General features: G+C 41.3%; 1 protein-coding gene across 2 annotated transcripts; it reads right to left on the reverse strand.

Annotated features, from left to right (window-relative positions):
• On the reverse strand, positions 315 to 18,571 carry LOC109849479 (probable acyl-activating enzyme 1, peroxisomal). Of its 2 annotated transcripts, XM_020419316.1 has the most exons (4): positions 18,340 to 18,570; positions 16,911 to 17,114; positions 1,690 to 2,056; positions 315 to 1,591 (listed from the first exon to the last, which is right to left on the reverse strand). In XM_020419316.1, exons 1-4 carry the CDS (start codon positions 18,484 to 18,486, stop codon positions 528 to 530), a joined length of 1,782 nt encoding a protein of 593 aa, XP_020274905.1. In that variant the 5' UTR covers positions 18,487 to 18,570; the 3' UTR covers positions 315 to 527. The 2 variants fall into 2 exon arrangements, with proteins under 2 accessions (XP_020274905.1, XP_020274907.1); XM_020419318.1 differs by lacking the exon at positions 16,911 to 17,114 and having other exon boundaries at positions 18,340 to 18,571.

Below are 23,637 nucleotides of genomic sequence, written 5' to 3' on the forward strand. Positions count from 1 at the left end.
ATTTTAACCCCTCTAGAGGGATTAACTTAACCCTTCTATATTTTTTATGTTTGGTAAATTATGGAAGGTTAACTCACTTTAACCCTTATATAGATTTGTTGTGTTTGACAGGTTAAGAAGGGGTTAAGTCTCATTAACCCCTCACTTAACCCTTTGCCAAACGGTACCTATAGGTCTTATCCAATTCAATTCTTAGCTAATAGCAACGGTCCGGTGCTTTCTTTAATTTCTGTACATTATTTAATTTGTGTGTTAGTCCACTTAGCTCCTAAAGGAGCACAACTGTGAAGCAAAATACCACCAATGAACATATGTATTTCACGAAATAATTAACATGTATATATTGAACGTGTACATATCTGCGTTTGCTGTTCAGAATGGCAGCTGGAATCACATCAAATTAATAGAGAGCCCAAAAGAGTTTTCATTTCATTTCATTTTTTCCCTTTTTTTTTTTTACCTTTCTTTGTTTGAGTTAAAGATCACAAAGAAAGACTGTACACATTAATCAAACCTTAACAGCACAATTAATTCTGAGAAATACTTCCCATAGCCTTTGCCTTCTCCCTCAGCACAAACTTCTGCACTTTACCTGTAGAAGTCCTGGGCAACTCCTCAAACACAACAGTTTTTGGCGCCATATAATGTGGCAAACGATCACGGCAGTACTTCACAATATCTTCACCATTTACAGAAAACCCCTCCTTCAAACTGACAAATGCGCATGGTGTCTCCCCCCAGTATTTGTCTGGCCTCCCAACCACCGCCACCTCAAGCACCGCCGGATGCTCAGATATCACTGTCTCCACCTCTATCGTGCTTATATTCTCCCCGCCGGAGATTATAATATCCTTAGACCGATCTTTCAATTGCACATATCCATCACTATGTCGAACCCCTAGGTCACCGGAATGAAACCATCCACCAGCCAAAGCTTCCTTAGTAGCCTCCTCATCATTATAATACCCGCTCATAACGGTATTTCCTCTAAACATAATCTCTCCGATAGTTTTACCGTCAAACGGCACACTCTTCATCGTAATTGGATCCTTCACATCCATCTCTATCACAGTATGTTGCAGCCCTTGTCGCGCTTTTACCTTCGCCTTCTCCTCTGGAGATAAAGAATCCCATTCAGGCTTCCATGTACATAATGTGGCAGGCCCGTAGGTCTCGGTGAGTCCATATATGTGCGTGACACTAAACCCTAGCTCCTCCATCTTGAACAAAACAGTAGGTGATGGTGCCGAACCTCCGGTCATCACTGCCACTTTATGGGGAAGTGACTTCCGATCATCGGGTTTGGAATTCACTATCGAGTTCAGAACTGTAGGTGCAGCTCCCATGTGCGTGACCTTGTGGAGAGCAATGTTCTCGAAGATTGCCCTTGCCGTGACCTGTCGAATGCAGACGTTGGTCCCGCCCTGAGCGGCAATGCCCCAGGCAAGGCACCAACCGTTGCAGTGGAACATCGGCACCGTCCATAAATATACAGGCATTGTGGTTATACCTTGCATCAAGACTGTCGCAATTGCATTAAGATATGCTCCTCGGTGAGTGTAGATGACACCTTTAGGTTTTGAAGTTGTACCTACAACAACAACAGAGTGCATGAATCATGTTCTTTCATTCAGTTCTAGTACTTATGGACCGTCTCCTCAGTTGAGTTAACTATTATCAAAGTTGTACCTGAGGTATAGTTTATCGATATTGGTTCACATTCATCAGAAGGCCATTTGATGTCGAATGTCGGGTCTGCAGTCGAGATTAGGGTTTCGTAGTCCATGGAAGATGATGGAGTTGGTGATTGAGGGTCTGGGATTGTTACCAAAAGAGGAGACTTTGTGTTGGATCCGGAGAGAAGTTTGAGAGCTCCTTGGGCTAATTCAAGTAGTTGGCCGTCAACAAAGAGGAGTTTTGCTCCGGAGTGCTTTAGGAGCACTGATATCATTGCAGAGTCATGTCGGATATTGAGAGGGCAGAGGATTGCTCCGGCCATTGGAACGGAAAAGTGGAGCTCGTACGCTGCTGGAATGTTTGGAGCAAGGACAGCAACCTGTTTCAAGAAAATCAGACAGTTTTCTATTAGGAAATCGAAGTTGATCAGGACATGACTGTACTAAGAAGAAGAAGCATAAACACCCAAAAAATATCGAATATATTGTGAAACTGAAGCTCTGTCAAGGATATAACGTAAGGATATTTGTATAGGAGTCCATACATATGACAAGTTTGGTTGAACATAATACATTTTCATGGTCGATTGTCATGCTTAGATGCTTACTTGTTTAAATAAGGTAATACTGTAGATCAGAAGGTGGGAAGTGATTATCCCTGTATGTTTTTAGTTTTGAACGAACGCGTTATATACTTATATTTCTTTAACAAGGCTCCAGATAGGTAATTGTCTGATAAAATGGGAGTGAAAAAAAAATGTTCTTCTGTACTGATTGAGGACGTACTAAAGTCTCAGAGATTAACAGCTTTTTAGAGGCTGATACCGGTGGCACTATTTTAGTGCTGCACAGCTAACACTATATTCATTTTGCATGTGTATAATTTTCTCAAGAATAGCGGTGGACTCGCTATCGAGATGCACTCAGCTAGGTTGACGAACAACATAAGAATCATATATCTGGAACCGCTGAAACTTATCAGCAGATGAGAGTACTAACCACTGGGAGATAATTGTTGCGCCCGGCGGAAGCGGACTCAAGATTCACAACAAGTCGGTAAGCAATGCACAGAGAATAACAACTAGTTCAATCCACAATAGAACGAACAAAATCTATGCAAACACAGAGAATTACGTGGTTCGGCAAATTGTCTACGTCCAGGGGGAGAGGATGGGGATATTTCTGTTGCGCGCAGCGGAAATTTCGGCAGCACAACAAGAGAGTCAGATCGCAATAAGAATTCCCGTCTCACCAAGGAGACAAGAATCTGAAGCGGATATCTCAACAAAGTGAGATATCGGCTCTTCCTCTCATCAGTTCTAGGACTGACCTGTCGAGTGATCCTAAAAGCTATTACAAATCACACAAAAGCAGTACAATCAACTTTTACGTGGTTCGGCAAATTGCCTACGTCCACGGGGCAAGGAGGGGGGAGATCTACTAATAGAGGGAGAGATTACAACTAGGGATTACAATCACTCACAAACTAAACCCTCAAACAAACTCTCAAATCCCTCACAATAACTCTCTACAAAAGGTCACAAACTAAACCCTCAAACAAACTCTCAAATCCCTCACAATAACTCTCTACAAAAGGATGCACAAAAGAACTCCTCTGTCACAAACAGCGACTGGGTTTTTCTCAAAAAAAACTTGCTTTGTTTTTCTCCGCAGCCGCCAACCAATCAAGCACCAGCCTCCTTCGCCCGCGCTCTGTTCTTGCACCCCGCAGCCGCAACCTTGCTCAAAAGAAATCTTCACGAAACCCTAGGCACATTTATAGATCTCTAAAAAACGAAATCGGGTGGGCCGCGAACACGAACGAAACGAAAAACCGCATCCTTCCTTTTTTTTTCTTTGTCCGCTGGACTATCACGTGTTCACAATTCTCCACCTCGGTGAAGTTTTCCCAAAACTGAGCCGACACCAAAGCATCCAAATGTCCCATTTGTTGTGACCAGTACGAACTCAATCCACAACAAGTCGAGAACCCGAACGAGAGTCCAAACAATCTCACCCCCATCAAAATCAACTAATCCAATCCGGCTGTATCGTAAAGACTGCCTACGTATCCTCTTGCCCAAGGAATCAAGCCGAACGTAGTTCACTCAAATGGCCGCCAACGGCCTCAACAATCACGAATATGCAATAAGTTTTGACAATGATCAAACCTGTTGCCCGGAACCACATTAGTGAGCATATCCGCCGGATTATCCTTCGTGTGGACTTTCACAATTTCCACATCGCCATCTTCAAGAACATCCCAAACGAAGTGATAACGAACGTCAATGTGCTTTGTCCGCGCATGAAAAACCTGATTCTTCGCCAAATAGATAGCACTCATGCTATCACAATGAATAGTGACAGATCTCTGCGATATACCAAGTTCCTCCAAGAGTCCTCGAAGCCAAATAGCCTCCTTCACAGCCTCCGTAACTACCATATACTCTGCCTCCGTCGTAGACAAAGCCATCGTCGACTGTAAGGTGCATCTCCAACACACCGACGCACGGGTCAAAGTAAACACATACCCCGTAGTAGACCGGCGCTTATCCAAATCCCCGGCATAATCCGAATCAACATAGTCAATGCATAACTACCCACCTGTAGTGTCCCGCTCATAAACTAAACCAACATTGAGCGTACCTCAAATGTACCTCAAAATCTATTTCACAGCGTCCCAATGACCCACTCCTGGATCGTGCATGTATCTCGATATCATGCTTACCGCCTGTGACAAATCTGGCCTCGTACATATCATCACGTACATCAAGCTCCCAACCGCACTCGCATATGGAGTCTTCAACATCAACTCTTTATCTTCAACTGACTTCGGTGAAAGACCAGCTGAAAGCTTCAAATGGGCTCCCAATGGTACACTAACTGGATTCGTATCCATGCTAATATGGAATCGCTGTAGAACCTTCTTCAAATAAGCCACCTGTGTCAAACAAATTCTGCCCTTCTTCTTGTCTCTGCCGATCTCCATCCCTAGAATGCGCTTCGCCTCACCCAAGTCTTTCATCTCAAACTCATTTGATAGCTGAACTTTCAATTCATCTATAGCCGACCTGGAAATAGAGGCAACCAACATGTCATCGACATAGAGCAACAAATAAATATACGCACCTCCTTTCAACTTGCGAAAATATACGCAAGGATCAAACTGGCTCCGAGTGTACGAATGACCAAGCATAAAACCATCGAATCGCCTATACCACTGTCGAGGAGACTGCTTCAAACCGTATAGCGATTTCTTCAGTTTGCAAACCAACTTATCTTTCCCTGCAGCTCGGAATCCCAATGGCTGAGTCATATATATTTCTTCATCAAGATCACCATGAAGAAATGCCGTCTTCACATCCAACTGATCTAACTCTAAACCATACTGTGCCACCAAAGCTAGCAAAATCCGAATCGAAGAATGCTTCACCACCGGAGAGAAAACCTCATTATAGTCAATACCTTCCTCCTGTGCATAGCCCTTCGCAACCAACCTAGCCTTGAACCTCACTGGAGTGCCCTCAATGCCCTCCTTCTTTGTGTATACCCACTTGCAACCAATTGCCTTCCGCCCCTTTGGAAGCTCAACAAGCTCCCATGTATCGTTCTTATGAAGAGATTCCATCTCCTCCTGCATAGCCACCTGCCACGAATCAGCCTCCGAACTCTGTTCGGCCTCTCTGAATGTAGTAGGCACCAACTCATCGATACTCTCCACCGGAAGTGCATACGCAACTGTGTCGCCATACCGTGCTGGCATCAGTATGTTTCTCCTCTGTCTCCGAACCGCAATAGAATCCTGATCCTGAGCCGTCGGTTCCTGATCCTGCACATTTGTACTCGTATCCTCCGTGTCACCGTCGTGCTCGCCTGGCGTCACCTCAGTCGGCACCTGCATGGATACTGTACCATCTGAACAATGTGAAGCTGCATCGATCTCCACCACCTGCGATATCTCCTCCGTCGGGTCGCTCTCCACCTGATGAGAGCTGGGAAACTTCAAGATAGAAGCTTCATCAAACGTGACGTCCCTACTCAGCATAATCTTCTTATCAACTGGATCCCAAAGCTTGTATCCCTTGACACCACGCTTGAATCCTATAAATATGGCCTTCCTAGCTCGAGGTTCCAATTTATCAGTTCTAACATGATAATATGCAGGGCACCCGAATACCTTGAGCTGATCATAGTTATGTGCTGGCTTTCCCGACCACATCTTCATAGGGGTTTTCCCCTCAATCGCAGATGAAGGCAGCCTACTAATGAGGTGGCTCGCATATGTAAGTGCCTCAACCCAAAAGATCTTCTCCAAACCACTCTGCGACAATAAGCATCGGATCTTCTCCAGTAAAGACCGATTTAATCTCTCTGCCACCCCATTCTGCTGCGGTGTATGACTAACTGTGAAGTGTCTCTCTATGCCCTCGTCTCGACATAGCTGCTGAAAGGGGTCAGAAGTATACTCATCACCGTTGTCGGATCGCAACGTCTTGATCTTTCTCCCAGTCTGCAATTCCAATCTCTTCTTCCACTCCACAAATAAATCTAGGACTTCACTCTTCTTCGTCATGGTGTACACCCAACAACGCCTAGAATAGTCATCTACAAAAATGACGAACCAATGTCGACCACCAAGTGATGCAGTCTTGGTGGGACCCCAAACGTCTGTGTGCACGTAGTCCAGGATGCCCTTCGTCTGATGAATGACAGTCACGAACTTCACCTTCGTCTTCTTGCCAAGAACACAATGCTCACAGAACTCAATCTTCCCACTCTTGGCTCCCTTCAATAGCCCCTGCTTGCACAATGCCTGCAGTGACTTTTTACCTGTGTGCCCCAACCTATAGTGCCAAAGTCTGCTCATGTCCGCTTCTGAAATAGCCGAAGCAACCTGGCCAATCTCGGTGCTTCCCTTCAGATAATACAAATTCCGATTGCGGACTCCCCTCATCACCACCAATGATCCCTTAGTAACCTTCGCTACAGCGTTTTCGAAAGTCACCTTGAATCCCTTCGCCTCCAAAGCTCCAACTGAGATAAGATTTTTCTTCAGTTGAGGAACAAATCTCACCTCCTTCAACTCACGGACTACTCCATCGTGCATCCTAATCCGCACGGTACCCATCCCACAAACGCCACAGGATTGATCATTTCCCATGACAACAACGCCCCCGTCGACCTTCTCAAAAGATGCAAATCAGTCTCGCCTAGGGGTCACATGAAAAGTAACGTCGGAATCAAGCATCCAATCTGATGCATCCACATGGTTCACCTCTGGAGTAATCAGTAGAGAAAAACACGAATCATCGGAATCATCGCCTTTCGTAATATTCACCTCATTGGCCTTCGGGCCCTTTTTCTTGCCATTCTCTTTCTCCTTGAGCTTCGGACAGTCTCTCTTCCACTAGCGCGGGAAGTCTCCTTATCCTTCCTCCTCAAATCGTAGTTCGTCAAAGCGTTAGTCACTTCACTATAGCTGATAGAAGATCTCCCGTTCAACAAAGTGAGCACGAAGGTATCATACTCCTCATCCGGTAAGGAGCCCAACAAAATAATCGCCTTGTACTCATCCGATATCTTCTCATCAACATTCGCCAAGTCCGACAACAACTTAGTATAGTTGTTCACATGAGCCGCTAGCGAGGTGCCTCTGGACATCTGAAATCTGAAAAGTCTTCGCAGCAAGTGCAACCGGTTCTCAACACTCTTCGTAAGGTACTTATTGTTGAGAATTTCCCACATCTTCATTGCAGACGTTACGCCAATCACATCATATTTCAGCTCCTGTTCCAAACAGGACCTGATCACCCCACAAGCGTTTCTATTCATCTTCTCCCATATCGCCTCATCATATTTAGGTGGCCTCTCGTGGACCATGATGGTCTCTTCCAAATTCTGAGCATTGAGCGCATCATGTACGTCGCTCATCCACAAACCAAAGTTGATTTTACCGTCATATTTCACCACACTAATCTTAGTGTTCTGAAAACCAACTTGTATTACTCACCATCGATTTACTGCTTTCACCTTGTTCTCCCATTGCAAACTAACTCCAAATTATAGAGAAAGAACAAATTTGATAGAAATTAGGAACCACCCAACTGAACCCTAGATCGGATTCCAAATAGATTTCCTAACCACACGAGGAAAGCGAAATCTCCAACGGCAACTCCTAATGCTATCTCCACCGAAGCCGAGAACTCCAAGAACTAAGCTTCACACAAGAATCTTCCTCCACCAAAAAACCCTAGATCTGAAATATGGGCTCTGATACCACTTGTTGCGCACAGCGGAAATTTCGGCAGCACTTCGGCAGCACAACAAGAGAGTCAGATTGCAATAAGAATTCTCGTCTCATCAAGAAGAAAAGAATCTGAAGCGGATATCTCAACAAAGTGAGATATTGGCTCTTCCTCTCATCAGTTCTAGGACTGACCTGTCGAGGGATCCTAAAAGCTATTACAAATCATACAAAAGCAGTACAACCAATTTTTACGTGGTTCGACAAATTGCCTACGTCCACGGGGCAAGGAGGGGGGAGATCTACTAATAGAAGGAGAGATTACAACTAGGGTTTACAATCACTCACAAACTAAACCCTCAAACAAAGTCTCAAATCCCTCATAATAACTCTCTACAAAAGGATGCACAAAAGAACTCCTTTGTCACAAACAGCGACTGGGTTTTTCTCAAAAAAAACTTGCTTTGTTTTTCTCCGCAGCCGCCAACCAATCAAGCACCAGCCTCCTTCGCCCGCGCTCTGTTCTTGCACCCCCGCAGCCGCAACCTTGCTCAAAAGAAATCTTCACGAAACCCTAGGCACATTTATAGATCTCTAAAAAACGAAATCGGGTGGGCCGCGAACACGAACGAAACGAAAAACCGCATCCTTCCTTTTTTTCTTTGTCCGCTGGACTATCACGTGTTCACAATTTCACTATATAGAGGAGAAATTAATAGGTTACAACTCTCAAACAATCACAATAACCCTAACTAACAAGATCTCACTCCCTTTCAATAATCTCCCTCTCAAAGTGTTCAAACAACTCTCTTTTCTCTGATAAAAAAACCCTAACAAGACGTGTTTCTATTTATAAACAACCCAAATTCAAAACTGGCTAGGAAACAGTTTTCCGTTTCTAGCCCGTTATCGATCGACTGATGACTTCCCATCAGTCGACCGGTAGGTATTAATCGGTCGACTGATAGGGGTGTATCGGTCGACTGATAGGGTTGTAATAGTCGATTGTCCAGTGCAGGGTTTTTTCGTTCCTGCAGTGTGCACGTTATCGGTCGACTGATCACACCCATCAGACGACCGACCAGAGTGTTTCCTGTAGCTGGTTTTTATGTGATTTTCAAACAATTCTCCAACAACTCTCCACCTCGGCGAAGTGTTCCCAAAACTGAGCCGACACCAACAAGAGCACAAATGCGTCGTCTCTTAAAATATAGCTGCACCAATATGGTTACCTACGTACCCCCTCTCCCAAGGTATCAAACCACTCATAGTTCCTCCAAATGGCCTCGACAGGCCTCAACAAGCACAAACCCGCAACAAGTTTTTACAATGATCGAATTTTCTCCTAGGGACCACATTCGTGAGCATATCTGCTGGATTATCTTTTGTGTGGATCTTCACAAGCTCCACATCCCCATCTTCAAGAACATCTCAGATGAAGTGATAGCGAACATCGATGTGCTTCGTCCTCGTATGAAAAACTTGATTCTTCGTCAAATAAATAGCACTCATGCTATCACAATGAATGGTGACAAATTGCTACAAAACAACAAGATCCTCTAAAAGTCCTAGAAGCCAAATTGCCTCCTTAACAACCTCTGTAATCGTCATATACTCTGCCTCTGTCGTCGACAAAGCAACTGTAGAATTCAATGTGTATCTTTAACACACCAACGCATGGGTCAAAGTGAATACATACCCCATCGTCGACCGACGCTTGTCCAAATCTCCAGCATAGTCTGAATCAATGTATCCAATGTACAATTGCCCACTACTAGTGTCCCGCTCAAACATCATACCAATGTTGAGAGTATCTCGAATGTACCTCAAAATCCACCTTACGACATCCTAATGATCCAAACCTGGGTCATGCATGTATCATGAAACCATGCTAACTGCCTGTGATAGATCCGGCCTCATACATACCATTGCGTATATTAAACTTCTCACTACGCTCGCATAAGGAGTCTTCGACATCAACTCTCTATTTTTAACTGACTTTGGTGAGAGATCGGCTGAAAGCTTCAAATGGACTTCCAAAGGTATACTGACTGGCTTCGTCCCCATACTAACATTAAATCTTTATAACACCTTCTTCAAATAAGCTACCTGTGTTAAACAAAATCTACCCATATCTTTGTCTCTGTCGATCTCCATCCCCAAAATGTGTTTTGGTTCACCCAAATCATTCATCTTAAATTCGCTAGAAAGCTGTATCTTCAATTTATCTATCGCAGATTTGGAAATAGAAGCAACTAACATGTCATCAACATAAAACAATAAATATATGTACACACCTTCATAAAGCTTGCGATAGTACACACAAGGATCAAACTGGCTCCTAATATACGACTTGTCGAGCATAAACCCATCGAATCACATATACCATTGTTTCGGAGATTGTTTCAACCCGTATAGCGACTTCTTAAATCTACACACTAATTTTTCTTTCCCTGCAGCTCGAAACCCTAATGGTTGAGTTATATAAATTGTTTCATCAAGATCACCATGAAGAAATATTGTTTTCACATCCAATTGATCCAATTCCAATCCATATTATGCTACCAAAGCTAGTAAGATCCGAATCGAAGATTGTTCTACCACCAGAGAGAAAACCTCATTATAGTCAATACCTTCTTCCTGTGCATATCCCTTCGCTACCAACCTAGATTTAAATCTCATGGGAGTGCCTTGAATGTCCTCCTTCTTGGTATACACCCATTTGCAACCGATTTTCTTCCGCCCTTTTGGAAGCTCGACAAGCTCCCATATGTCATTCTTCTGAAGAGACTCCATCTCTTCCTGCATAGCACATTGCCACATATCAGCCTCTAAACTCTGTTCAGACTCTCTGAAAGTAGTAGGAATCATCTCGTCGATACTCTCCACCAGAAGTGCATAAGCAACCACAGTATCTCTATATCGTGTTGATAATTGTATGTCTCTCATCGGTCTTTGAACTATAATAGAATCTTGAACCTGAGCCATCGGTCCCTGATCCTACTTTGTTGTACCTGTATCCTCCAAATCATCACTATGCTCACCTGGCGTCACCTCAGTCGGTACTCTAATAGATACGGTCCCATCTAGACACTGTGGAGCTACATCAATCTCCATCATTTGCGATGTCTCTACTGTCGGGGTTCTCTTTTCCTTAATGAGAGCTGGGAGGCTTCAAGAGGGAAGCCTCATCAAAAGTGACGTCTCTGCTTAGCACAATCTTCTTATCAACTAGATCTCAAAACTTGTAACTTTTCACATCACGCTTGAAACCCACAAACATGGCCTTCCTAGCTCGAGATTCCAATTTATCAGTTTTGACATGATAAAATGCAGGGCACCTAAAAATCTTGAGCTGATCATAGTCATGTGGTGGTTCTTCTGACCATATCTATATAGGGGTCTTCCCCTCTATCGCAGATGAAGGCAACCTATTAATGAGGTGACTCGCATATGTAAGTGCCTCAGCCTAAAAGATATTCTCTAAACCACTATACGATAAAAAAAACATCGAATCTTCTCCAGTAAAGACCGATTCAACCTCTCTGCCACCCTATTTTGCTATGGCGTATGACTAACTGTGAAGTGTCTCACTATGCCCTCGTCTTGACATAGCTGCTGAAAGAGGTTTGATGTGTACTCACCACCGTTATCGGATCTTAACATCTTGATCTTTCTCCCTATCTGGAGTTCTAATCTTTTCTTCCACTCTATAAATATCTTTACGACTTCACTTTTCTATTTCATGGTGTACACCCAACAACACCTAGAATAGTCATCCACAAAAGTGACAAACTAATATCGACTACCAAGTAATGCTATCTTGGTGGGATCCTATACATCCATGTGCACGAAGCCTAAGATGCTGGTTGTCCCGAACTTCACTTTAGTCTTCCTGTCAAGAATACAATACTCACAGAATTCAATTTTTTTACTCTTGACTTCTTTCAATAATCCCTGCTTGCATAATATCTGCAGTGATTTTCCTCTGCGTGCCCAAGTCTGAAGTGCCAAAGTCTGCTAGCATCCACCTCTAAAACTGCTGAAGCTACCTGGCCAATCTCAGTATTTTCCTTCAGATAATAAATATTTCTATTGCGGATACCTTTCATCACTACCAATGATCCTTTAGTAACTTTAGCTATAGCGTTCTCAAAAGTCACATTGAATTCCTTTCCCTCCAAAGCTCCGACAGAAATAAGATTATTCTTCAGTTAAGGAACAAAGCTTACTTCATTCAAGTCTCTCACAACTCCATCGTGCATCCGAATCCTGACGGTACCAATTCCACAAATAACACAAGACTGATTGTTTCCCATGATCACCACACCTCCATCGAGTTTCTCAAAAGATGCAAACCAATCTCTCCGGGGAGTCACATGATAAGTAGCACCAGAATTCTGAAAGTCCCCTAATGCCACTAGGAAGGAACCCTAGAGGGGTGAATAGGGTTTATGCTAATCTAATCTGATTTATGCTAAATTAAAACTTACTAACAAATATATCCTAGCAAGAATTATATATTACAAATATATGTGCAAGGATATACAAGTAACACAAGGGTAAACAATCTAAACTAGATAGTGGGCAATATAAACAACAAGCAACATACAAAGGCGATATAAAATATGAACATAAAAATAAGTGTGCCAATGCAATTACAAACAAACGATATATTTACGGAGTTTGGTCCCAATGACCTACGTCTCCGCTCCTCACCTCAAGGATATCTCCATTATCACACCGTATTTTCTATGCTTACCCGAAAAACGTTTACACCTCACAATGTCGGTTTTTAACGCTCACCGATCAACGTTCACAATCACGAAAAACGTTTACACCTCACAATGTCGGTTTTTAACGCTCACCGATCAACGTTCACAATCACTCACAATGTAACTACACTAACTACAATGTCGGTTTTTAACGCTCACCGATCAACGTTCACAATCACTCACAATGTAACTACACTAACTACCACATCAAGTGTTGGTCTCTAGCCCGTGTCTCCCTCACGTGTTAGGAATTACAACCTCTCTAGGTATTATCACCTACCCCTACTCCTCTTGGGACGACCCCGTCTCTCACCACACACTCCTCTTGGTGTACTAGTGTATTATAAAGTGAACCTCACAATTATAGCTCAATACAACAATCGGTTTTCTAGTTCACCGAAAACTTTACAACTTACACACTTGCAATTACACTTCACACCATCTAAGTGTTGGCCTAGCTCATATCACCTTCCTCAAGTGTTCAAAATTACCAATTCTCACTAGGCTTTACTGTCGACCCTACTCCTCTTGGAACCGACCTCGTCTCTCACCCACTTCTCTCGGTGTCCAAGTGTAATATAATGTGCAACTCACAATGAAGCTCACAAATATAAATTTGTTCTCTACAATAGATGAGAACACAATGTAAGCTCAGACTCAATGTCACACAAACCCTACAAACCAAATTATACAATGTATAAAAATACAATAAGCTCAATGGTTGTGTGTGTAAACAATGAGTAAATAAAATTAACTAACTCAATATAAACACTAGCTTAATGAATTAAAATCAAACAATATAAATGTAAAGCTAGATTGAGTTTAGAAAACTTCTCTATGGATAACAAGAGAGAGGGAGAAGAGTGAATGCTCAAACACCAAAGGATGATCTCCTCTTTGCTCTTGTGAATAACAAGAGAGAGGGAGAAGAGTGAATGCTCAAACACCAAAGGATGATCTCCTCTTTGCTCTTGTGAAAGTTTCTTTACAAACTTGTAAACATAATAAACAAACTTTGAAACCTTTAAACTAAACTTGTAAACACTTTTTAAAAAACTTTTCTCTTGTTCAATTGAACTGAGGATATGTGGGGGTATTTATAGGAAACCCTAAAGCCAAGAGAAAACCACAAAACCCAGCAAAAAGACTAAAACAGAAAAGCTGAAAAAAACTAGTCGTTGGGCCGTCAGTCGACTGATACTGTTCATCAGTCGACTAATGAGCTGACCGTTACAGGCCAGCAACACATCATCAGTCAACTGATGAACTCGTCAGTCGATCAATGACCTCATTAGTCGACTAAAATAAAACAAAAACTTTTTGATGATTCCAGGCACTTTCTTCAGTCGACTGAACACATTCATCAGTCGACTAATAACACTGTATCAGCCTGATTAAAACAGAAAATCTAATTTTTGAAGTGTCTTTAAAAATAGCAAATAAATTCCAAAAAATATAAAACTTTAGGAAATATTTATAAACATGTTAATGAACATGTTACAATTTTTTTTTTTTTGAAATTACACTTCATATTTGTGAAAACTCATTATTTTTTCAAAAGTACTAGTCCAAAACATAAAAATACAAAACACATGTTTTTGATATTTTAGCTAAACCATGTTTTGAAACTTTATAAACTGATTTTATAGAGTTAATAAAATATGTATAAACTGATATTAAAGTCTATAAAATAATAAAATAATATTTTATCAAAAACACCTATAGTTTGATAAAATTAACAAATATGTGTGTGTGAATAATATGAGCTTAAAGTATCTACACACAAGTATAAACTTAAAACTAAATTACCCAAGCTTGTGATCTTCAATGAAGCTCTTCTTGATAAACTTGTATATGAAGCTTGAACTTGGATCTTCAACTTGAATTGTATTGCTTCATACCATAATTCCGCAAACCTCTATTGGATATGATCCTGAATGCTCGATTGCATCCATCCTCTAACATATTATTTACCTAGAATAAATACAAAATACAAATACTAGATAAATAACATTAGATATAAATTGTTTGTAAATCATCATCAAAACAAAAGGACCTAACAAATTCAACATCCAATCTGATACTTCCACATGGTTAATCTCTGGAGTAATCATAAGAGAAAAGCATAAATCATCGAAATCATCACCAATTCTAGCAACATTCACCTCACTGGCCTTCGGGCCCTTCTTCTTGCTATTCTCCTTCTCTCTCAGCTTCGGACAATCTTTCTTCCAATGTCCTTATTCTCTACAAAAAGCACACTAATTTTTCACAATTTGATAGTGGCCTCTTGACTTTGCCCTACCTCGATTACCACCTCTAGAATAGGGACTCTTTCCTCTTGTCGATAAGGCTTCTCCTGAAGTACTAGCTCTGGAAGATTCTTTATCATTTCTCCTCAAATCAAAATTTATCAATGCATTAGTCACTTCACTATAGATGATGGAAGATCTACCATTCAACAATATAAGCACAAAGGTGTCAAAATCCTCATCAGGTAATGAGCCTAATAAAATGATCGCATTATACTCATCTGATATCTTCTCATCAACATTGGCCAATTCTGACAACAACTTTCTATACTTGTTCACATGATCTGTAAGTGAGGTACCCCTGGACATCTGGAATCTAAATAATCTTTGCAACAAGTATAACCGATTCTCAACACTCTTCGTAAGATATTTGTTGTTAAGAATCTCCCACATCTTCATCGCAGACATCACGCCAATAACATCATACTTTAATTCATGTTCTAAACAAGATCTAATCACCCCACAAGCATTTCGATTTATCTTATCCTATATCGCCTTATCATATTTAGGTGGCCTCTCATGAGTCATTATCGTCTCTTTCAAGTGCCTCTCATGAGTCATTATCGTCTCTTTCAAGTTTTGAGCATTCAAAGCATCCTACACATCACTAATCCACAATCCAAAGTTGAATTTATCGTCATACTTCACAACATTATCTTCGTATTCTGAAGTGCAACCTGGACTGTACTCGATGTAGCCTTGCTACTTTCGCCACTTTCTCCTGCCATTGCTTACTGAATTGAACCCTAGATTAGATTCCAAAACGATTTCCCAACCACACGAGGAAGGTGAGATCTCCAATGGCAACTCCGCAATGCTATCTCTACTGAAACCTAGATCTTCAAAATCCAAACTTCCAACACCGAATTTTCCTCCACCCAAATCAAACCCTAGATCTGAAACCCTAGGCTCCGATACCGATTGTTGCGCCCGATGGAAGCGGACTCAAAATTCACAATGAGATGGTAAGTAATGTACGGAGAATCACAACTAGTGCAATCCATAATAGAACGACCAAAATCAACGCAAACACAGAGAATTATGTGGTTCGGTAAATTGCCTACGTCCACGGGGAGAGGATGGGGAGATTTCACTATACGGAGGAGAAATACAATGGGTTACAACTCTCAAACAATCACAATAACCCTAACCAACAAGATCTCACTCCCTCTCAATAATCTCCCTCTCAAAATGCTCAAACAACTCACTTTTCTCTGATAAAATACCCTAGCAAGACATGCTTCTATTTATAAACAACTCAAATCCAAAACAGGCTAGGAAACAAATATCCGCTCCTGGCCTGCTATCGGTCGACTGATGACTTCCCATCAGTTGACCGGTAGGTCTTCATCGATCCACTGATAGAGGTGTATCAGTCGACTATCCAATGTAGGGTTTTTCCATTCCTGCAGTGTGTACGTTATCGGTCGACTGATCACACCCATCAGTTGACCAACCAGAGTGTTTCCTGTAACTGTTTTTTCATGCGATTTTCAACAATTCTCCAACAATAAAATGACAGGGAAAGAAACATGAAAGTATTGCAGCCGTGTATACAGCCTGGAAGGCAAATTAAATAATTGGTCTCACAAATCAGCCGGCTGAAAACCAATTGGCTCCATAATCATGATATGTGCATAAATGATAGCTACAAGAGTTGAAGTCAAGTGAAAGGGACGAGAATTGGAGTCAAATACTGACCATGTTTTTGGGGATGAAAACCAAATGGCTGCACAATTATGAGCATCAAATGACAGGTACGAGTGCAAGAAAGAAAATATCAGTCCATCGAGGAACCAAATATTAGCTGTGGGTACATATTGTTTTCTCCCTAGCTCAATACTTTCTATTAAACGTCATACATTTAAACAGAAAAGACAATATTGAGAGAGAGTGAACTTACAACATCGCCATGAGAAACAGCCAACCTGTTGAGGGCAGAAGCAAGGCGGAGGCATCGCTGATGGGTCTCCATCCATGTATATATGTGAGACCCATAGATTACCGAAGGGCGATTGGAATAGACGAGTGCAGAACGCTCAAGTAAGCTGAGGGGAGTGAGAGGAATGTAGTTTGCAGGGTTACGGATGGTATGTCCTCGATCTCTCTGAGTTTCAGTGCACCAAATGAAGGGATACATTATTAGAATCAGAGAGATTTCAAGGGAGCGAAGAGATTCTAGCAAATATGAAGGCTACAAGAAGCATTCAGTAGATATACGCAAAAAAAAAAAAAAAAAAATGACCAAAAGTAAAAAAAAAATTATGAAAACTGCGAGCTGAAGAAGACATTGTTACAATACCATTTCTATTGATAGCCTAACAAACGCATAGCAAAGAATGGGACAAAGTTTATCCTAAAAGTATCTCAGTGCTAAAAATAGAGACTTTATCCACCATGATCTTAAATTGTCCACCCAATTCAAAATCTTTAACCATACGCTTAGTCATGTCCTTACTTGAACTAGCCATTGAAGATCCTCATTGTGCCTAATAGTTTTTCCTTGCCTAGTTTTTTTTTTCACGGGTAATTGTACACCGCAAAATTTTAATACTGATATAGCCTACAATTATCATAATTTACAAGATACAGAAGCTACTTGTGTTTAGAGGTTTATTTTAGTCATATGTTTATGGTATCCACCATCAATATTCTGGTAAATTGCATTTATTCCTGCTTTCTGGGCAATCACAATCATTCTAAGTGCCATAGCTTTCCAAAGATTATCTTCCAAATCTCAAACTAGAGGAAGAATAGAGGATAAAATTATTTCATAAGTTTATATAGAAATTATCAAGGAATCCCTGTCCACATCACTAATTCTATGCACTAGTTAAAGAAGACACACAAGTCACAGTCTAGGCCCAGATAAATAGCATAAGTGTTTCAATGCCTGATAATTAAAAAGTGAGGATAGACATGCCACAGACACGGGTCGAACATTGGCCTTTTCATCCATCCTTAGCCTTTTAAGCCAACGCCCCAATCCCCAACAGCTATGCCGCTTGCAAGGGGGGTTACGAAGGGACAATTTATCTACTCTAAAGTGTATCACAATTTTCAAGATGCACAAAAACATTTGTGTGTTTCGAAGCTCAGTTTCCTCATATTCATGCCCGTACAAATTGCACAGAATCCTAACCTATGATCAGAAAGAATCACAATCATTCTATAAGCAGAGAACCATACAGTTCTCAAAGTAAAGGAAGAGGACCAAAATCTTTCATAACTTTGAACATTGATCAATAATTCTCTACAAACAGAGCGCAAACCAATCAGAATTAAAAGAGTATATAACTTGAAAACATAAGCAAAAAAAATTAGAAAATAACCAGAAATTGCTCTTTATCTTGAGAAAATGAACGAGACAGAGAATTGAACGGTCCAAGGGAAAGCAAAGGAGCTGGGATCCGTGGGCTAAGCTTATTGGTTCTCAGCAAGCTGTTGAGGAAGAGGAGTGATGGTTTGTGGAAGAGCATTCTCAACGGTGATGACTTTTGTGAAACAAGTTAAGCTAGTAAAATGACAACAAGTCTCTGTGCGCTTAAGGGAGTTGTTGGTCTTTCGATGGACCCCGTCGTAGGAGCTGTTAGCTAAAGAAGAAAAAAAACAAGGGGAAATTCAATTTCCTTACAAGTAATCCCACCCCCCACCCCCACCAAGACTTCTTAACGCTCCCAAAACCCCCAAAAACAAAGCCATAATTCCCTGAGCCCAAAAACACCAAACACAAGATTTTAATATGCTTTGGTTTTTCATCCTATAAATATCAATATGTCAAAAATATTTTAATATGCTTTGGACTATATAAACATTATAAACATCTTTTATTAAGTCTATAAAAACATTATACAAGTTTTCAAAACTTGATTTTAGCAAAATGTCAAAATTAACATGTTTAAATACACATGTATTTTAGTGTTTTTGAATATTTCTGAGATTTCACAAATGGTAAGTACAAATTAAAAAAGTCCTTTTCCAACATGTTCATATTTATGTATATAAACTTTTCCCAAAGTTTTATATTTTTTATAATTTATTTGCTATTTTTAAGAGAGGTTTGAAATTTGTTTTTACTATTCATAACAAACTATAAACCTTATATTAGTCGACTGATGGTCCTTATTAGTCGACTGATGAAAACACTTAGAATTGTTAAAACTATCTGTTCTAACGACTGATAAACTATTAGTCGACTGATTACTCATAGTTGACTGATGAGGTCTTCAGTCGACCGATGAGCTGCCAGTTGCCTGTAACAATCAGCTCATCAGTCGACTGATGAACAATATCAGTTGACTGATGCCTGTAACGGCTAGTTTTTCTAGCTTTCTATTTTTTTTGTCTTTTTGCTGGTTTTTCTTGGTTTTTGGGCTTTGGTTTTTCATCCTATAAATACCCTTACTGTTTCACTTCTAAAATTATCTAAGTGGGTTTTAACAAGAGTTTCAAAGGGTTTAAAACATCGTTTAAGTTTCTTTTCAAGTTCGGGTTTGTTTACAAAGAGGAGGCTTACATTGTCGATTGAGGAATTCATCATTAATCACTCCCATCCTCTCTTTGTGTTTATAGAGAGGTTTTCCTAACTCATTTATCTAGCATTTTATTCTTGATTTTCATATCTATATCATTGCTAGTTTATTATTTGAGTCAGATTTTATTGAACTTATTTTATCACACATATCCCTATTTGAGCTTTTAGTATTTTATACATTATATATTGGGTTGTGCGATTGTGGTATTGTGAGAATGAGCTTACATTGTATTCTCATCCATTATAGAGAACAAATCATTTGTATTTGAGCCTTAATTGTGAATTACACATTGTAATATACTTATAAACCGAGAGGAGTGATTGGGGAGAGACGGGGTTGATTCCAAGAAGAGTGGCATAGGTTGTAAAGCCTAGAGAGAGGTTATAAATCCGAGCACTTGAGAAAGAGGACACGGACTAGGCCAAACACTTAAAGGATGTAGAGTGTGTTTATTTTGTGTGTGTTGTAAACGTTTATTGATAAGCATTGAAAACCGACTGTGAACGTTTTGGGTGAATGTCGAAAACCCGTCGTGATAATGGATTCTCCCCGAGAGTGGGATCGGAGGCGTAGGTCGGAAGGACCAAACTCTATGATCATATTATTGTGTTTGGATTGCTCATTGTGTCTACTATTTGTTTATATCGTTTCTTGTTTACTTTCACTTTGCATATATATCCTTGATTTAATTCAATAGAATATCTATCTTGCTAGGGTATATTTGTTAATAAGTTTTAATTGACATTAATATCAAATTAAATTAGTATTTACTCTATTCACCCCCCTCTAGGGTGCTAACAACATCCCTCTCTACTCATTCAAATGGTTGCACATCATCATGCACTCATCAACCCATGTGAATGTGGTCCCCAATTTGAATGAGTGGAGGGGATGTGCCACCTCACTACCAAGCACAAAATTTGTGCTTACCAAGCATACCCATATATATATATATATATATATATTAATATATATATATATATATATATATATATATATATATATATATATATATATATATATATATATATATATATATATATATATATATATATATAGTTGACATATTGATAACATTTAGAGGTTTATTTGTAAGATTGTGTTTGTAGGGGCCTATATAAGGCCCAAGAGGTATCATAATAAATCTAGGGTTTTCTCCATTCATCTTTTATGGCTATCAGAGCTCTAGCCATCAAAAACCTTTAGTCGTCGCCCCACCACTACCCCCCCCCTCCTCCTCTTGCCCCGCCGCCAACACCCTGTGCTCCCCTTCACTACAAACCCTTAGATACACCACAACACCCACCTCCCGCTTCCGCTGCAAACAGCACCCCGAACACCACCCGACTATTCAGCCACTCGAGCTATCTAGCCATCCGAACATCACCCGAACATCCACACACCTGAACTCCACCAGCGATCCAACCACCATGAACACCAGCAGCACCCGAACACCCATCCAGTAGCCCCATGAACACCTGAACACCACGAACACCCATCCAGCAGCCCCACGATCTGTCCTTTAGTCCATCCAAACCATAACCCTACCGCTACGAATAGAGAACCCCACCAAACTCTCCATTGCCCAAGTTCGTGTCAGATGAGATGACTGTGTAGTTTGTTGGATTCCCTTGACATATAAATCATAGAACTGATGAGAGGATGTGTAGTTTGTTCGATTCCCTCGATATGTCAGTCCTAGAACTGATGAGAGGAAAAGTGTATATCTCACGGTGTTGAGATATATCACTTTTGATTCTTGTTTCCTTTGAGAAACAAGAATTTGGTTGAGATCTTATTCTTGTTGTGCAGCAGAAGTGCTGCTGAAATTTTCACTGCGCACAACAAGGGTTCGAAGAGAAGGAAAACAGGTTTGATCCAGAACCTGATCGATGGAGGAGATCATTAAGAAGTTGAACCCCACGGAGGTCTCAACTTTGATACAGTTGATGAAGTTATCGGCTGGTGAGAGCACAACACAGCCACAGGCGAAGTTAGAACTTCCACCCATCGATCTGAAGCTTGATGGACCGATGACTTACCTGAGCTGGTCATGGCGAGTGAGATACACCCTTGCAGGGAGGAACCTAGAGGGGTACTTAACAGGAGAGAAGATAGAGCCGGCTGAGGGGTCGGCAGGAAGAGATGAGTGGAAGTCCACTCATATGTTGGTGTACATCTGGCTCCTCAACTCATTGGTCCAATCGATCGCCGCCATAGTGGATGGCATTGAGAAGGTGAAGGATGTCTAGGAGAAGTTGAGAAGGACCTATGATGGGGTGGGGAATAACCTGAGGGTGTTCCAGATCAAAGGGGAAATCAACGCCACAGTTCAGGGAGAAAGGACTGTATAGGAGTATGCCACAGCTGGAGCGCCTGTGGTTAGATTATGATCACTTCTCACCTCGGGCCAGCGACAATGACCCGGAGTGTAAGGAGCGAGAGGCCTTTCTACAGGAGAGGACTATGGTGTTTCTCAAGGGGCTGGCATCAGAGTTTGCTCAGAGGATTGCATTACTGCTAGCTCAGTCGAAGATTCCCACACTTGAGGAGGCAGTCTCGGCCATGATCCAGGAGGAGACTCGTATTAGGCTGCAGGCGGGGGCAAGTGGACTTCCTGTGGTGAAGTCAGCACTGACGGCCTCTAACAACACTGGATCCAAGCGGGAGACTCGGCAGTGCTATAACTATGGTGAAGTGGGTCATCTAAGACATGCTTGTACCAAGACACCCAAGGAAGAAGAATCGGGTAGACGTGGACAGTTCATAGGTCGTGGCCGTGGCCGTGGGGGTCGACAAGGTGGAAGAGAAGCTGACAACCGGGCGAATCTGATGGTAGCAGAGGGAGAAGAAGCAGCTGAGGTGATCTTTACTGAGGAGGATCATGTGCTCTTGGAGATACTCAGGAGAAAGCAGAAAGTAGCAGGAGATGGAGACATGAGGAGTGGGACTGAGGAGGCATCCACTTCGTTCTTCGCCAGAGGCGACATTGCTACTTATGCTCATCCGACCAAAGGTACTGATGACATACATGCTCTTGCTTCTGTCTCCCGATAGATCATCAAAATGGATAGTCAACTCCGGTGCATCTTGACATGTGACAGGTAATGCTAGTGAGTTCTCATCATATACTCACCTAGCATCGGCTGATAGTATCCAATTAGCTGATGGTACATCTCAGCCAGTGATTGGTAAGGGTACAGTCAATTGTACATGTTTCATAACTTTGTCCAATGTTTTGCATACTCCTTCCTTTCCAGTCAATCTTTTATCCATTAATGCTATCATACTCCAACTAAAATGCATTGTTTCTTTTGACATTCCCAAGGTGATCTTCCAGGAAAAGAGGACAGGATAGAGACTTGGGACTAGCACATGGAGTGGTGGACTGTGGTACTTGGATCATGAAGGGCTAGATTCAGCATTGGTATCAATCGTAGAGAGAGCAGGAGTAGGATCTGAGATGAGTGCTAAGAGTGTGTTAATGCTTCATCACCAGCGTTTAGGACACTCATCCTTTAGTGTTTTAAGTAGGTTGTATCCATTTTTATTTGAGAAAGCAAATAAACAGAAACTTGTGTGCGATACATGTGAGTTTGGTAAGCTTACTAGAAGCTCTTATGTTAGTTCTGGTCATAGGAGTTCTCATGCATTTGACCTGATACATTCAGATGTTTGGGGGCCTTGTTCCACAAGTTCTATGAATGGATACAGGTATTTTGTTACCTTCATTGATTTCTTCTCTCGTGTTACTTGGTTATACTTGATGAAAAATAAAAATGAAGTGTTTGGTTGCTTCTAAAACTTTCATATGTATGTTCAGACTCAATACGGAGCAGTGGTGAAGGTTTTGAGGTCTGATAATGGGACAGAGTATACCAACAGAGCGCTTGAAGAATACTTGTCAGCTTAGGAAATACAGTACTAGACTACATGTCTATACACACTAGCTCAGAATAGGATAGCGGAAAGGAAGAACAGACATCTTTTAGAGGTTACTAGAAGCATGATGATCTCTATGACTGTCCTAAAAACATTATGGGGGCAAGCAGTGTTGACCGCAACAGCGCTGATCAACAGAATGCCCTCGAGAGT

The sequence above is a fragment of the Asparagus officinalis genome, chromosome 7 (genome assembly GCF_001876935.1).
Source record: "Asparagus officinalis chromosome 7, Aspof.V1, whole genome shotgun sequence".
Classification (NCBI taxonomy): Eukaryota; Viridiplantae; Streptophyta; class Magnoliopsida; order Asparagales; family Asparagaceae; genus Asparagus; species Asparagus officinalis.

Excerpts from the sequence above, each read along its gene's own strand:
- LOC109849479 (XM_020419316.1), bottom strand. The coding sequence starts at position 18,486 with ATGCTCTTCCACAAACCATCACTCCTCTTCCTCAACAGCTTGCTGAGA. Across the intron at positions 2,057-16,910 it reads CTGTTTCTCATGGCGATGTT|GTTGCTGTCCTTGCTCCAAA; the intron begins GTAAGTTCACTC and ends TTCTTGAAACAG. Across the intron at positions 1,592-1,689 it reads ATCGATAAACTATACCTCAG|GTACAACTTCAAAACCTAAA; the intron begins GTACAACTTTGA and ends TTGTTGTTGTAG.